This window comes from Lolium rigidum, chromosome 2 (assembly GCF_022539505.1).
Source record: "Lolium rigidum isolate FL_2022 chromosome 2, APGP_CSIRO_Lrig_0.1, whole genome shotgun sequence".
NCBI classification, from domain to species: domain Eukaryota; kingdom Viridiplantae; phylum Streptophyta; class Magnoliopsida; order Poales; family Poaceae; genus Lolium; species Lolium rigidum.
The window spans coordinates 264,911,942-264,927,849 of record NC_061509.1 but is presented as its reverse complement, the minus strand read 5'-3'; the positions used below and the strand labels follow the sequence as shown (position 1 = coordinate 264,927,849).

The following is a 15,908-nucleotide window of genomic DNA, read 5'->3' as shown; positions in this document are numbered from 1 at the left end:
TCAACACCGCCTCCTTTCTTTCGCGTGCCGGCGCATGAGCTTTGCTTCCTTGCGGTCCGCGTAGAACCGTTGAAGCCGGGGGCGAGCGGGAAGTACCACACAACTTTCCGAGGAGCTTTCTTCTTCCCTTTCTTGTACCGTTCAGCTTCACACACGGGACATTTGGTCTTGTCCATGTGCTCCTTGCGATACATGATACGGTCGTTGATGCGGGCGTGATACTTTTCGTGGGGTAAGTCGAGAGGGCACGTGATTCTCTTGGCCTCGGCTAGACTACCGGGACATGTGTTCCCGGCGGGAAGGAGATCTTTCACGTATTCCGGGATGTCGTCGACGCTTGTGTCCGTCCATCCGTGTTTCGCCTTCATCCGCAGCACATCGAGAGCTACTCTCAAGCGAGACTCCCCCAACCCGCGACCTGAGTCGTACAACGGAGTATTCGAGTCTATCTCGAGTTGCTCAAGCTTTGATTTCCGCTTGGCGCCTTTCGTCTTTTCGAGAAGCAGATCTTGAAGATGAGGGTCCCGCACGGCCGAAGCTAGCGGCACCTCTTCGTCGTCGTCAAGGTTATTGTCGTCGTCAAGGTTATCGTCATGTGCGACAAACTCTTCATCGTCATCGGTATCATGATGCCCTCCTTCTTGCGGGCCATTTTTACCACCTGCCGCCGTCGTCCCATTGACCTCCGCGCCATCATCACTCATCCATTGAGTGTGTCCATGCATGAAACCATTAGTGAGCAGGTGCCCCCGCAACTTGCACGAATACGGGTCAAACCATTTCCCTCGTTTGCATCTCCGGCACGGACACAATACCTCCGTGCGGTTATTTTCATACATGTCGATGATCGCGTGTTTCAGATATCTCATCACGATGCTTTCACTCATCTCGATAACCATTATCGCCTGCATGGTAAGATTACATAATTCATTAGAACCATGCATCCGTCGGTAGTTTTCACGGAAAATTTCGGCATGACCTTCCTACACGGTAGGACATAGGAGCGCCGAAATGTGCCGAAACGGAAACTTGAAGAATCAACATTTCGGCGCAACGTTGGCAACTCATTTTCAACGCCAACACACACACAAGCACAAGCACAACATATATATATGCCACACACGAGAGCTTTTCTTCAAATGTCCAACATACATCGATTTCATTCCTTAATTTGTTCATTAATCACCTATTTGTTTGATATATTCGTCGATAAGATCGAGACGACGCGCCGCGACAATGGCGTATGGAAGCCGACTTTCTAGATCTAGATCTAGATTGAGCGGTCAATGCGGGATAGTAGATCTAGATCTACATAGGGGGATGTGGGAGATGCATGTACGAAGGGAAGATTTGCTCAAAAATTTTGATTTTGTTTGGTCAAATTGGTGAAATTGGGGATAGAAATGGGCAAAAATGAGCTGGGTTGGGAGAAGGCTCGGGTTTGTGTGGAGAAGTGGAGTGTAGTGAGTGTGTGAGTGAGTGGCCGGGCTGGTTTGGTGGCTGAAATAACTGCCGGGTTATTGCCGGCGCACACTGGACCATGGTGCGCCGGCAACATATACCCCTTTCGGCTATATCACAACCGGGCCAGGGCCAAGAATCATTGCCGGCGCACCGGCCCAGGGGTGCGCCGGCAATAGCAAACTTTCCACCGGCGCACCACTGGGCCGGTGCGCCGGCAATGATTCTTGGGCCTGGCCCAAATCTGCCCGGGCCATGCCAGGAAATAGCGCCGGCGAGCCTTTCCCCGAGGTGCGCCGGCAGTATACCTTCATCGCCGGCGCGGCTGAAATGCGGTGCGCCGGCAATCCTTTCCACCGGCGCATGCACAAGGTGGTGCGCCGGCACAACTTGCCTCCACCTATAGGCTTTTCCCTAGTAGTGCGAGTTTTCACTGCATCTCTTTTGTTGGTAACGAGCAGTGAAAGATGCTCTTCATTTACTTCACCGAAGTGGGTGCATCGCCTGTCATGATCCTTAAATATGTTCAGCGTATGAAGTAATTTATTTGTGCACATGTATTCTTCTCTTATCGTTTTGATTGTTTTGAGCCACACATTACAACTTGATTCTCAAGATACTGTTCAGTGCATCTCTAAAGATAATTTAACTTAGTCACTGCCTGAACGCAATCATTGGTGGAATGTCATCGTTGTCAATTTTCTTCATGAATTTCAGTAAACGCTCTATAATTAAGTTATCTTGTTTGTAAAGCGCTTAAAACAGCATATCCTCTCTCTGGGTTCTCACATTATCTTTCAGTTTGTTGACCAACTTTGCATTTGTACCATCTAAGGACAACTTTGCATTTGTACCATTTCTAGTATCCTGAAAACTTTGATATTTTCAACTTAGAATATGATCAGGCCCCCCTTGGACCAATAATTTTGATTCCTCTTTACTTCTATCCAACAAGGGAACGACAGTTCCCAGACAAGTTTGATATAACCAAGCTAAGGCTAGAGTTTAGATAGAAGCTCGATCATGACCCCAAAAGGAGAAACATATATTAGGAAAGCTATTACACATAAGAAAAGAAAATGTAACAAAAGATTACATGATTAAACATCATTTCTTATGAACAAACAGTAAGGAGAAGAGAAAGAAGCAGCAGCTAACGATCCCACCCCTAGAAGACAACCTTCTGAATACTGAATCCTTTGAGAAGTGCCCGGAAAGAATGGACGTCCGATTTCACTGTCTACCACCATTCTTGATGGTCAGGGAGTCATCAGCAGCCGTACCGTTCACCAGATGAGGTGATGCAGGACTACCACCTTCAGGTAGGGGTCTGATAGGGTGGATGCTCGAGCGGAGCGACGATGAGGTCGTGGAGGAGATGACCGAGGCAAGGGAGATTGGCACCAGACAGAGCCCCTTGCCCTGCAGGTACTGCATCGCAATTCCCATGTCCTCCTCCATCAACCTTGCTACTTGCTGCTCCGTCGCTTGCAAGGTGCTGCCACCATTGTCGTCGGTGGCATTGTCGTCTCCACTGCTGCTGGTCCCGTTTCCATTTCCGTTGCCCTGCAAGTTGGACTAATTTTAGTATAGTGGCAATTTAGCAGACGACTCAAGAAAGAAAAGCTGGTGGGTGTTTGTCAAATATGGGTTGACCTGTAGTAGCTGGGGTGTGTTCAAGAGTTGGAATTGTCCTTTGTGATCAAACTACTAGTAGGAGCTACAGCTTAAATGCTTGATTAGTAGTTTGGTACATTGTGTTCACTTTTCAGGCGTGTTTTCCTCCCTCATGTTCTTGAAGTAGCAAGATTCCTTTCAACCTTTTTCTTGTCGTGTTGGAACCCACTAATACTTGATAAGTTCCTTGAGCAATTTCATGGCATCCTTTCGATTTGAAGCATGCAATTTTTATAGGCATACTATTCGTTGTACTAGCGCTTTTCCGTGACTTGCAGTCCTCCAAATGCCAATGTTGGCATTTTTAATAGGATTCTACTACGTGGACTTCAAGAGGGATCGACCTTTAGACAATAATAATCATTTTTTCATATAGTACTAAAAGTTAAATGAGCCAGAATCAACACACCAACTTTGAAGATGACATACTTATGAGTATTTGCGCCGAACCGATGGTCAAAAGGTTAGCACTTTCCGTATACACTTTGTGATCTAATGAAACGTCATTAGCGGAATTCAAGGTTAAAAAAACTTGGCCCACGCACAGGGGCGAAACCAGAAAAAAATCCTATGGATTCACCTCAAGAGAGCTCATTTTCTACAAATGAACAGCTTTTTTAAATCTCCAATTAGTGAAGGAATGCTGATTTTGTTTGGGGTCAGCTGATCCCAGTGCTAACAAGCCAGCTCCGCCCCCCACGCAGGCAAGTGATGGTGTGTGGCTTTAGGTTGTTGGTATCAATGATGTAGTTGTCCCCAGTTTTCTTTTCACAAATAAGTTTGCCAAAATCAGTTTAAAGAAGTGTGCCAAAATCAGTTTAAAGAAATTCGCCAAAATGGAAGATCATGTAATACCTCTGATGACATGCTAGCAACCAGAGGGGCAACTGCAGCAGCTCCGCCTAATCGGCTCATGCTGAGAACCTGCACAGTTGTTAATATCGGATCAGGGATCATGATTTCCATATTTCAAGGAGCCAACTGACTAGTAGCAACATTCAGAAACACATTTACTGTTAGTAACCTAGGCTAGGTGTAGAGAAGCGAAATTACCTTGACTTGGAGCTGGAGGAACTTCACATAATCAATGATCTCGTCGAGCATCGTTGCCTTGTCGGTCTGCAACAAAATTCCATATTGTTATTCCAGTGGAACCGATCATTGTTCGATCTGGTATACATGATGGCATCTGTGTCAGCTAAGAAATGACAACTCATATAAGCTTTTATTCCGAAAGCCAGCACAAGACATTCGCTATCACTCAAGATACTCTAAACAGTGACTAAAAGTTGTGCAAAAAATGATATCACATGTGCCATTGGAAGCTTCAGAAGTATTATCGACGGCACGAGGTGGCAGAAAGAGTACTGCCCATCCGGTTCATGGAGAATCCAAGAAGCTGGACTTGTGCAGTAGACAATGTCCGTGTATGTCCGGCTATAGTGTTTTGCAGCCGTCATGGATTCCAAGCAAGTGGCATGTCTCGAAATTGAAACATGTTTGTGATATATGGAACCCCCATTTATCTCACTCTCCTCATGATGTTCAATATTCTAGGTCCAGGTAATGATCATCAAGTCCCTAATTTCACCCCACCCTTCAATTTGGTGTAGGTGTTTATCTGTAATTGCACTAATCGATACCACCTCTAGCCTTATGGCCCAACTGGTCATGGGCACAACATTTCTCATTCCCGTTAGCACCATGGCAGCTTCTTTTACTATTTGCTTCCTGCTTTGCAGTTACCACCAACCAGTTAGAAGCTACTAAACAACTAAGCCAGATCCATCCTCCAATCTAGGTCCGACAGGTCGCCTTATCCCGGCAATTAGTTAAGATGAATGAACCAACTACCATGCTTTCCCATTCCATCATGCACCGGCTATTTTACAAATTACACAAACGAGATAGCATCCACACGCTATACTATGATAAACCAGCTTTCCTCGAGAGCAATAATGCAGGAAACATGGATGCATTTTCACCACAATTCCAGGGAAGCTTTCTTCTGCTTTGCTCAAAGAGAGTGGAAAGGCGAAAGAAAAAGGCAAAAGTGCGAGGGGGAAAGGCAGGAGGTTTTGTGTCACCTTGTTGGCGTTCGGGACCAGCTCCTGCAACGCCTTCATCCTCTCCGCTATCCTCTCCCTCCGGAGCTGCGAAAGGGCACATGAAATTTGCAGTGAGATCGCGAGAATGTGACAGGTGAAACTGAAGAATTATCGGGCAATGGTGGGAATCAAGAACTGTAGAACATGTAAGAAATAATAATTGGGGGAGAAGGGAAAGGTGGTGGCGGGAGTGGCGTCGTACACGTTCGGCGATGCTGTGAGGGTCCGTGGCCTGCCCCCTCCTCGCCCGCTGGCGTTGCCGCGGTGGCGCGGCCGCTCCGCCCTGCGCCGCCGGCGGTGGTGGCGCCGGCATTGATCCGGCCTTGGAATTCAGGGGAAAAGAAAGCAGAGTTCTATTAGCGCGACTGATCAAACACGAACCTGAACCGAAACTGGACACTGACTGGTACTTTTTTTTTTTTTTTTTTGCGAAGGTCACTGACTGGTACTTGGCGCACCTGCCCGAATGGCTGGTGCGCGGCGGTGGCGCCATGCATTCCGGCGGCTCCGAACCCGTCATACAGCGCATGGCTACCTCCCTGCAAGTCCTCTCGCGACCGGTCCGTGAACAGCGGCAGAGGTAGGAACCCCCCGGCGGCGGCGGCGCCGCCGCTGATCTGGTGGTGGCGGAGGCGGGAGGCGAGGAGCGCGGACTCGTCGAACGCTGGGTCGCCTTCGCTTCCCCCGCCGGCGGCCGGGAGATCCCAGGGGGACTTGCCGGAGCCGAGCTCGGCCCACGCCGTCGGCAGCGCAGACAGCATCTGGTCGAAGAAGTCGTCCTGTCCACCGGCGGCGCCGCCGTGCATTTCGCGACCTGTCGGCTGCATCGGCGAGGTGATTCTTGGCTCGGGTGGAGAAGAGAGAGGAGGAGGAGGAGGGCGTGACGCTAGCTTACTGATGGCCGGCGAAGAAAGGTGGTGGTGGCTGAGAGCATGTCCGGTGGCAGCTCAAAGAACAGAGCTCTTAAACAGGTTATAAGGGCCGGCCCAACTATTAGAGTCATATAAAAAATGCCATCAGCTCCGGTAGCAGCCGATATTTTGCATTTTGCTTTACTGTACATTGACATATGGGACCATTATTTCCTTTTCCTTTTTTTCTTCATTATTTCACTTATTTTCCGTCATATTTGTTTCCCCTCCCCACACAAACTCGTTGAGAACCATGGCTTTCGACATCGGCGGCGTGACACGATCTCCGCCACGGATTTTGCCACACGCAGCTCCTCTACGACACAGGCAACACACGATCACATTGTCGCATAGAGACATGAAGAGATTAGGAGGGGCTCCACCGCTCGGTGAGAATTCGACAGTCACAACAGAGGGGAGGGAGACAGAGATGCAATGACAAGTAGCTCAGTTAACCTGTATCTCACCTAGACTACATCCTCGACCTCAACACCAACACGCTCTCCTTCATCCACCTCTGCCAAGGCAACCACTCGATAGATGTCCTTCTCGGACAAGCCCAAGCAGTGGCGCAAACTTTTTAGCTTCATGATCTTTTTGCTAGCAACACACAAGACCTTGTGCAATGTTCGCTTGCCGAAGACACATAAGACCACATCGATAAAGGATGAGGTGAGGCGTCCAATGCGTATAGGGGGTGGGGACTTTGGGCGGAGGGTTGCGAAAGGGCGATGACAACGTCGAGAGGAGAGGCCGGCACAAGTGAAACATCGGCGCGTTAAAATACATATCTAGGGGCCTACCTAAATCCCCCGAGGAAGCAAGTGTTGAGTGTTACCATTGACGTCATGTTTCATTCTTAGGATAGGAAATCTGTAGGAATAGAAAAAATCTAGGGTTTGCGTTGTCATGCCCACCTCAATTATACAGAAATTCATATTAAGCAAAGTTTGTTTGATTCCACTACAAGAAAAGCAAAAGATTATGAAAAAGGGGTGTGAGCGGATGATTGATTTCCTATGAAATCTAGTGTAAAGAACTCCTTAGGAAAAGTTCATATGGGATTCAATCCTCAAACAACCTTGTAGAAAAAAAATCCCTATAAGATTTAATCCTACAAACTTCTTATGCAATTCCTTTAAATCAAACAAGCTTTGACCTTTTATCGCTTGATAATACTAGTCATCTAACACATTCCGGGCGCAAAACCGGCAAACATAAGGGTATGAGGGCCCGCCTGCGAGATGCTATTCTCTTAGAGCAACCCCCTCAAACCAATTGTGCTACATTGAGTGCAACTATATATCCTTCTATAACTATTTGTAAGAAGAAAAAAGTTATCGTTTCTACAAAAATTAAATGTGTTGCGGGTCCTTTGATATGGTGGTTTGTTGCAACTAGCATACATATACTCTCTCTTTTTTCATAAGAATACACTGCTTCTTAACTTTCTTAATTTGAACTACTTGTACCAAATATTTAGCCCTGCAAAACTCTACTTTTATCTAAGCTTCCCCTCAAAATATGAATTGGGTCGTTACATCCAAAATGCAAATTTTGCAAAAAGCATGTTCCAGCAACCTCACTTGTTTTTAACTGTGCAATTACATGTCTTTTCAACAGATCTATTACATGTTTAGGCAAAGAGCCGAGGTTTTCGTGCGCGCAAGGATGGATTGGGGTCCTTGGGGTGGTAAACCGACTGCTGCACATATTATCTTTGGTCTCCACTTTTTCAGTCCTTCCTGTGAAATGAGAATAGGTTGCTCTTGCAAGTTGCAAAACATGGACAGGGCAAAACAAACATGCAAAATTACTAACATTCAGCTACATATACGGGTGGGTCCATCATCAGTTTTGCAGTCAAATCACACTCTTTTTTCGAGCGTAGCTTGTTTCACCTAGTCAGCTACATACATTTGCTGCCCGAGCTAGAAGCACTGCTCGTTCTGATGGCAAAAATACTTCATGGCCCTTCATCTAGAACCTGGACCCGTTGTTTCGGTTCGGCCTATTCACTGCAGTTGGTTTGGCAATGGTGCTGGTCGAGTTGGGTCTACGGATCGCCGTCGTCCTCATTGGCTGTCCATGACTCGTTGTAGACCTCCTGCAAAAAGGAGCTTCCATCTTTGCCCGAATGTCAACCTCCATCCTCGCCTTCTTCAACATTGGGTTCTTGTAGCCGGAACCGGAGAACATGCCGCTCGGTCCTCCTCCGAAATAGCTTCGTTTGCAACTGCTTGGCTGAACCTTCGTGAATCGCTTGATGGCCCTGCTCTGCCTCTCGGCGTTCCGCGCCCGGCACTTGTTCGTCAGCGCCTCCACCATCTTGTCTTCCACCTCCTTCTGCTGCACCGTCTTCGCCCTGAAGAGATCCTTCCATCGGTACCGCGCCCCGGCGCGCTGCATCCTGTCCACGACGCGGCTCGTGTGCTCCTCGCCGAACTGCCGCCGGTAGAACCCCTTCCAGAGGACGTCCGTGACCGGGGTCAGGTCCGTCGCCGTGCGGCTCTCTATGCGGGTCAGCTGCTCCAGGTCACAGTGGGGCAGGATCCTGCGCAGCAGCGGCGTGTCCACGCCGTCCACGCTCTGGATATGCCGCAGGTTGTCGATCGCCTTTCGGACGCACAGCTCCAGCAGACTGGGAGCTTTCCCTTCTGCTTCCATCCCGAGTAGTTTCTTTGCTGATTGACGGTGATGCCCCGAGATTAGATCGCCGGCGAGATGAAACCAAAGATAGAAGTCGCCAGGTTTCTGTTTTTGCCTTTGTTGTTTTCGTTTCTGTTTTCCCCGGAGTTATTTATCTCCAGTAGAATCGGACCTGAAACTGTGAAGCAGCAGCCGATGCGGAACTGGAGTCAAACTCGAACTCTTTTCCTGTCTCATATCCGATTCGGACGTGAGTCTCCAACACAAAAACACGGCCAATGAGGAGGCCATTGTGTGACCTATCCATCGATCAGTGATCAGCACGGGCTGCAGGTACGGCTGAGCTATTATTGTGTCGAGTGTTAATAAACTTGTACAATCAGCTAACCAAGATAATACTCACTAAGCATTATATATATATTTAGTTTAAAAGATGATGATGCTCGGTAAGCATTTTTCATTTAATTGTCATGCTCCTCAGGTGACAATATCCTCGAATTAGGCTTTCGCCCCGCTTTATAAATAAAGCCACACACGGCCAAACCGATACAAGGTAGAGGGGGAGACCTCTTTACAAAGCAGATCAAAGATAAAAACAGAGAATACAAAGGAGATGTCACACCCTCCAAGGTACAACCGACACTCCTAACTAAAGATGCACCCCGCCTCCTTGTGAAACCACCGGACAACGTCATCTCGTACCCACCAAGTTATTTGCCGGGAAGGGCCGCCTGCCCTCCCGCTCCGGGCCGTGGAGCGCCGATCCTGCCCGCAGACAACAAGTACCAGGAACTAAGACCCCAATGTCACGTGTAAAAGATAGGAAGCCGCCAAGTCCACCCTTCGCCGGGATCGAAGCACCGAGAGAGGATCTAAGCATGCCCGCCGATGACAACGAGAACCGCCCACGGTAATCCAAGCTCCACGACGACGCCCCCAAGAGGGTGACGACACAAGGTGCCGCCGTCGCCGAGACCAAGAACGGTCAAAGGTTTTCACCCGGAGCTCAAGCACAGGGGAGCAACCACAACGGTGCCCCCAAGAGGGACACGACACCCGCGGGCGCCGTCACCGTTGGCGCCAAAGCGCTGGGCTTTCGCCCGAAATCGACTCCCGCCGCACGACGGACCGATGTGCAGCCCGCCGTCATCAAACAGAGCCTCCGAGACCAGATCTGGGAGCCGCCACTGCCGAAGCACCACCGACGCCAGGAATCCCCGCTGCCCACTCCACGCCATCCCCATGTCCCAGGAGAAGCCACCACCACTGCAACGTCGCTCGCCGTAGAGCCAAACGTGCAGCTTCCAGGGCCGCCGCCCCGGCATCCACGCCCAACCCATCAGCCGGCAGCCACCACCATAGGGACCAACGGCAGGGTCAAGGGGCGTGAGAGGTCGAGCTGAAGAATGAGCGGACACCGATCTAGCTCGCTGTGGCTGCCAACCGAAGGCCCGCCTGGCCCCGGACTGGTCGCGGCCAACGTACGCAGAGAGGCCCGCCAGGCCCAGATCGGGCCCAGATCTCGCCCGCCAGGCCCAGATCTCGCCGGCGCCGCCCACCGTGCCGCCAATGGTTGCCGCCGTCGTCCCCCAGCCAGATCCTCGCGCCTCAGCCGCCGCCGTTGTACTGCAGGCCCCCGCTGCCGGAGATGGAGTCGAGCCCGCGCCGCCCGAGACCAGCCTCCGCCGCCGCCACAGCAGCAGCAGCAGCACGCCGCCCCGAGCACGCCGACACCACCACGAGGTCACCACGCCGCCGGAGGACCGACCGCGCCGCCGCACCCCTCGCCAAGTACGAGCCCTCGACGGCCGCCGCGGCCCGCGCCGTTTCTCCGTGCGAGGGGGAAGGAGGGCCCCGCCGCCGCCAGCTCCCAGGCTTTGCCCGGCGACGCCGTCCGGCGGCAGCGAGGAGGGGGAGGAGGAGAGGTAGGGGGCGGAAAGGAGGCGGCTAGGGTTCCCTCCCCGTCGCCCACGGGAGCGACGAGAGAGGGCACGAGAGAGGTCTTTGATCCTCGTCCCCCTCAGGTGACAATATGACAGAAGGATATAGTTGCAGGCTACACGGAAGTGTATTATGAAGTATGCAACTCGACTTCGGTGGCCACTAAACTGCACTAGTTCAAAACAGACCTTTTAAGCCCCCCATCACAACATGGAAAGTCAAAACCTCTCAAGATGTTAGAAATCGCATCCGATATGTGTGGTGTGAATGTGTGATCTATCACACCCAGTTTCCTTTATGTGCGTATGTATCACATGTGGTTTATGTTTATGAAATGGTTTGTGATGTATCCCACATGGCTTTCCTTATAAAACTGCGTGGTATATAGGAGGCAATCGCACACGGCCGGTATTGAAATGGAAATTCTATACGATGCACAAAAAAAGATTTTCATAATAATAGGTCTTCTTTTGCATAGAATATATTTTGCCATGGAAAACAACATTGCCAAAGTGAGTTTTAGAGTCTTACAAAAATTATTTTCTATTTTCTAAGTGCTAAAAAAGATTTTTTTGTGAAGCGAACATAAAAAAATATGGTGAAAAATGGCCCCACAACAACTTTTTTAAAATACTAGACCATATTTGATGGATAGTACCCACACATTATGAATTTTCAAGCTTTCTATCTATCGCTCACCAATTTTAATAACGCTTATGCCGATTTGATTCACACAAATTTTCGCTTAAAAAGGGTATGTGCTGCAGGAGGCAATCACACACGGCTCTATTATTAAAAAGTTTTGTCATGTACCAAAAATAATTTTAATGATAGGTGTATATTGCCATGGCAAACAACATTGCCGAAGTAAGTTTGCAACATTCTAAAAAAAATTATTTTCCATTATCTAAGTGTGAAAAATAGGGGTTTTTTGTGTGTGTGTGAAGCAAGCATAAAGAATATGGTGCAAAGGCAGAGGCAGGAACCCCCCGTCAGCGGCGCCGCCGCTGTTGATCTGGAGGTGGCGGAGGTGGGAGGTGATGTGGGCATTACCCTTCGGGTACTCGACATTTCCGTACCTCCTCTGGCCCAACAAGGGGCCCATCTGAAATGCCGCAGCCCAAGATGGACCATGGCGTCGGGCGCGGGGAGGAAAGATGGAACATGATGGTTTCTTGAAGAACAAGGCAAGGAGACATTCGAATAAGGAAAGAATAGATAGAATGTCTCTGTATTGTAACCGAATCCGGGCAGGACTGTTGGGACCTGACCTCCTATATAAAGGCCATGAGAGGGCCTGCCGGAATCTCATCATACAATCGCACAAGCCCTCACACATACAACAAACCCTAGAAACCTTGCCTGTCGGCGAGAACACCACCACGCAGTCCTTCGGCTGCCCCATTGTAATCAATTTTACTCATAATCAAGATCAGAAAGGCAGAACGTAAGGGTATTACCTCATCGAGGACCCCGAACCTGGGTAAATCTCACTCTCTGGTTGTCTGGTATCCGATGTCTCGTGCTAACCTGCAGGATTCCGCTAACTCTAAACCCTCATGGTGGGCATTGCCGAGGAACAACCTCGTCAGGAGGTGAGGAGCGCAGACTCGTCGAATGCGGGGTCGCCTTCCCCGCCTCCTCCAACGCTCGGGAGATCCCAGGGGGACTTGCCGAAGCCAAGCTCGGTCCACGCTGTCGGCAGCGCGGACAACATCTTTTCGAAGAAGTCGTTCTGTCGCCGCCGGCGCCCGCGTGCATTTCACGGCATGTCGGCTGCATGAGCGAGGTGATTCTTGGCTCGACTGGAGAAGAGAGAGGATGAGGATGAGGAGGAGGAGGAGGGTGTGACACTAGCTTACTGATGGCCGGCGAAGAAAGGTGGTGGTTCCTTTTTTTTAGGGGGAAAAAACTGGTGGTGGATGAGAGCATGTCCAGTGGCTGCCCAAAGGACAAAGCTCTTAAACAGGTTATAAGGCCGGCCCAACTATTAGAGCCAAAAGAAGAAATGAAATGGTATCAGATCGCGCAACATCAAATATTTTACATTTTATTTTACTTTACACCGACACATATGGGACCATATCAGAGTGAGACATTATTTCCTTTTTTTTCTTCATTATTTCACTTATTTTTCATATATTTGTTCCCCCTCTCCACATGAGCTCGCTTAGAACCATGGCTTCTAGCATTGGTTCGCTAGACAGGATCTCCGCCACGGATTTTGCCACAAGCGTCTCCTCTAGCACATGCAACACATGGTCGCAATATCGCATAGAGGCATGAAGAGAGCGATAAGGGCGAATTCAACAACCACAACATAGGGTAGGGAGACGAAGCTGCCATGACAAGTAGCTCTTTTAACATGTATCTCACCCTGAGTGCAGCCTCGATCTCAACACCGACACGCTCTACCTCGTCCACCTCTGTCACGGCGACCACTCCATCAGTGTCCTTCTCGGAAAAGAACCTCGCAGTGATGTAACCTTTTTTTTAGCTCCATGAGCTTTTTGCTAGAAACACATAAGACCTTGTGCACCGTTCCCTTGCCAACAACACATAGGACCCTACCAACAAAGGGCGAACCACCCAATGTGCGTATGGAGGCGGCGGGCGGTGGCAATGTCGGGAGAGTAGGCCGGTGCAGGTGAAACATTGATGCGTCAAAGAATTCACCCAAGGCCTCCCTAAATCCCCCATGAGAGAAGTGTTGAGCCCTTCACTCGCTTGTCAGTGGTAATAGTAGTCATCTCAGATCGATACGTTTTGATCACAAAACTAGCCAACACAGGAGTTTGAGGATCCGTTTGTGAGATCCTATTCTCTACCTACTGGTAACCCTCCCCCCAGCACGCCACACACACACACCCTTCTTCTTCTTCTTTTCGAGAATGAACGCGCCGGGGGGGGCTGTAACCCTCCCCCCTCTAACCAATCGTGCTAGTCCGCTAGATTGAGAGCAATTATAGGTCCTTCTAGAACTATTTGCAAGAAGAAAAAGGGTGGGAATTCTAGAAAAATACAGATGTGGCAATATGTTGCACATCCTTTGATATCGTTGTTTGTTAACTTACAAACATGTCTGATGACCCACAAGTATAGGGGGTGTATCGTAGTACTTTCGATAAATAAGAGTGTCGAACCCAACGAGGAGCAGAAGGTGTTGACAAGCAGTTTCGATGAAGGATTCACTGTAAATGCTCACGAGACAAGTATTCAGGGGGTTTTGATGTAGCAGATAAATAAAGTACAAGTAAATAAAATGCGAGAGAAATAATTGCAGCGAGTGGCCCAATCCTTTTCAGCACAAAGGACAAGCCGGTTTGTTTACTTATAATGACCAAACGTTCTTGAGGACACACGGGGATTTTAGTCTAGTGCTTTCGCTTCATACGGCTGATTAATCTTCATTGTTTTGATTAGTGTTGTGTGGGTGAACCTATGCTAATGCACCGCCCTTCCTAGGACTAATACATACTTGTGATTATACCCCTTGCAAGCATCCGCAAATACAAGGAAGTAATTAAGATAAATCTAACCACAACCTTAAACTCTGAGATCCTGCTATCCCTCCTGCATCGATATACTAACGGGGTTTAGGTTGCTCGTCACTCCGGCAACCCCACAATTAGCAAACGAATACAAGATGCACTCCCCTAGGCCCATAAAGGTGAAGTATCATGTAGTCGACGTTCACATGACACCACTAGAAGAGTAACACCACAACTTAAATATCATAACATTGAATACTACTCAACAATAATTCACTACTAACATCCGGACTTCACCCATGTCCTCAAGAACTAAACGAACTACTCACGAGACATCATATCGAACATAATCAGAGGTGATATAATGATGAATAACAATCTGAACATAAACCTTGGTTCAATGGTTTCACTCAATAGCATCAATAACAAGTAGTAATCAACACCGGGAGAGTTTCCCCTATCAAACAATCAAGATCCAACCCAAATCGTTACAGCGGCGACGAGATGCAGCAGTGGAGATGGCGGTGTAGATGATGGAGATGATGGTGATGATGATGGAGATGATGTCCAGCTCGATGACGATGGCGATGGCGTCGATTTCCCCCTCCGGGAGGGAATTTCCCCGGCGGATTCCTGCCCGCCGGAGAGCTCTTTTCTCTCCGGTGTTTTTCCGCCCCGCGAGGCGGCTCGTCAATTCTCCGTAACTCCCCGGGTCTTAGGTTTTCGGGACGAAGAAGTACGCGAAGGAGAGGCGGCCAGAGGGGGCTGTGGGCCCCCTCCCCACAAGGCGGCGCGGCCAGGCCTGGGCCCGCGCCGGCCTATGGGGGGGCCCATGGTGGCCCCTCTCGGCCCCTCCTTTTGGCTCCCTTCATCTTCTGGAAAAATAGGAATTTTCATATAACTTTCGTCAATTGGTGATCTTCAGAAATATGGTGTCCTGACGGTGCTTTTTCCAGCAGAATCCTGACTCCGGTGAATAATTCTCCAATGATCATGAAACATGCAAAATAGATGAAATAACATAAGTATCATCTCTAAATATGAAATATATCAATGAATAACAGACAAATTATGATATAAAATAGTGATGCAAAATGACGTATCAACTCCCCCCAAGCTTAGACCTCGCTTGTCCCCAAGCGAACCGAGCTCAATAAACAAGACCACATGTTTATGGAGTGAGGAGTCGATAAATAAAATACGGACAAGAAGCATCATATTGATTCACACAAGATATTCTAGTAAACATTCTCTTCATATAACTCGACTCGAAATAAGTAAAGAGAAATCACAAGTAAAGGTGCATAGGAAATCATAAATGGTTATGGCAAACTTCGTTCTTGGTCAGAGAACTACTAACAGATTGCACTTATCTTCTAAGCAAAGCTTTCACATTAGAATTTATATAGCAGGGCTTTCATTCTCAATCATAACAATCTCCTCATAATCATTGATAGCTTTCAAAGTCATATTCATTCAGATAAAATTTGTACTAAACAAGAAAGCATAAAAGACATGATTAACTGAATCATAGCATAAATGGTTGGTTCACAACAACTCAATTGCTTGCTTAAGATAGAGGGAAATAGGTTTAATGACTCAACATAAAAGTAAAAGATAGGCCCTTCGCAGAGGGAAGCAGGGATTAAATCATGTGCTAGAGCTTTTCA

General features: G+C 48.6%; 2 protein-coding genes across 2 annotated transcripts; both read right to left on the bottom strand.

Annotated features, from left to right (window-relative positions):
• Positions 1-2,578: 2,578 nt before the first annotated feature.
• Positions 2,579-6,073, bottom strand: LOC124688705 (bHLH transcription factor RHL1-like). The gene is made up of 6 exons (XM_047222341.1): positions 5,705-6,073; positions 5,449-5,568; positions 5,226-5,291; positions 4,192-4,257; positions 3,994-4,062; positions 2,579-3,027 (listed from the first exon to the last, which is right to left on the bottom strand). Exons 1-6 carry the CDS (start codon positions 6,071-6,073, stop codon positions 2,695-2,697), a joined length of 1,023 nt encoding a protein of 340 aa, XP_047078297.1. The 3' UTR covers positions 2,579-2,694.
• A 2,064-nt stretch (positions 6,074-8,137) lies between these two features.
• Positions 8,138-8,824, bottom strand: LOC124690875. The gene has a single exon (XM_047224203.1). The coding sequence runs from the start codon at positions 8,822-8,824 to the stop codon at positions 8,138-8,140; it is 687 nt and encodes a 228-aa protein (XP_047080159.1).
• Positions 8,825-15,908: the final 7,084 nt, after the last annotated feature.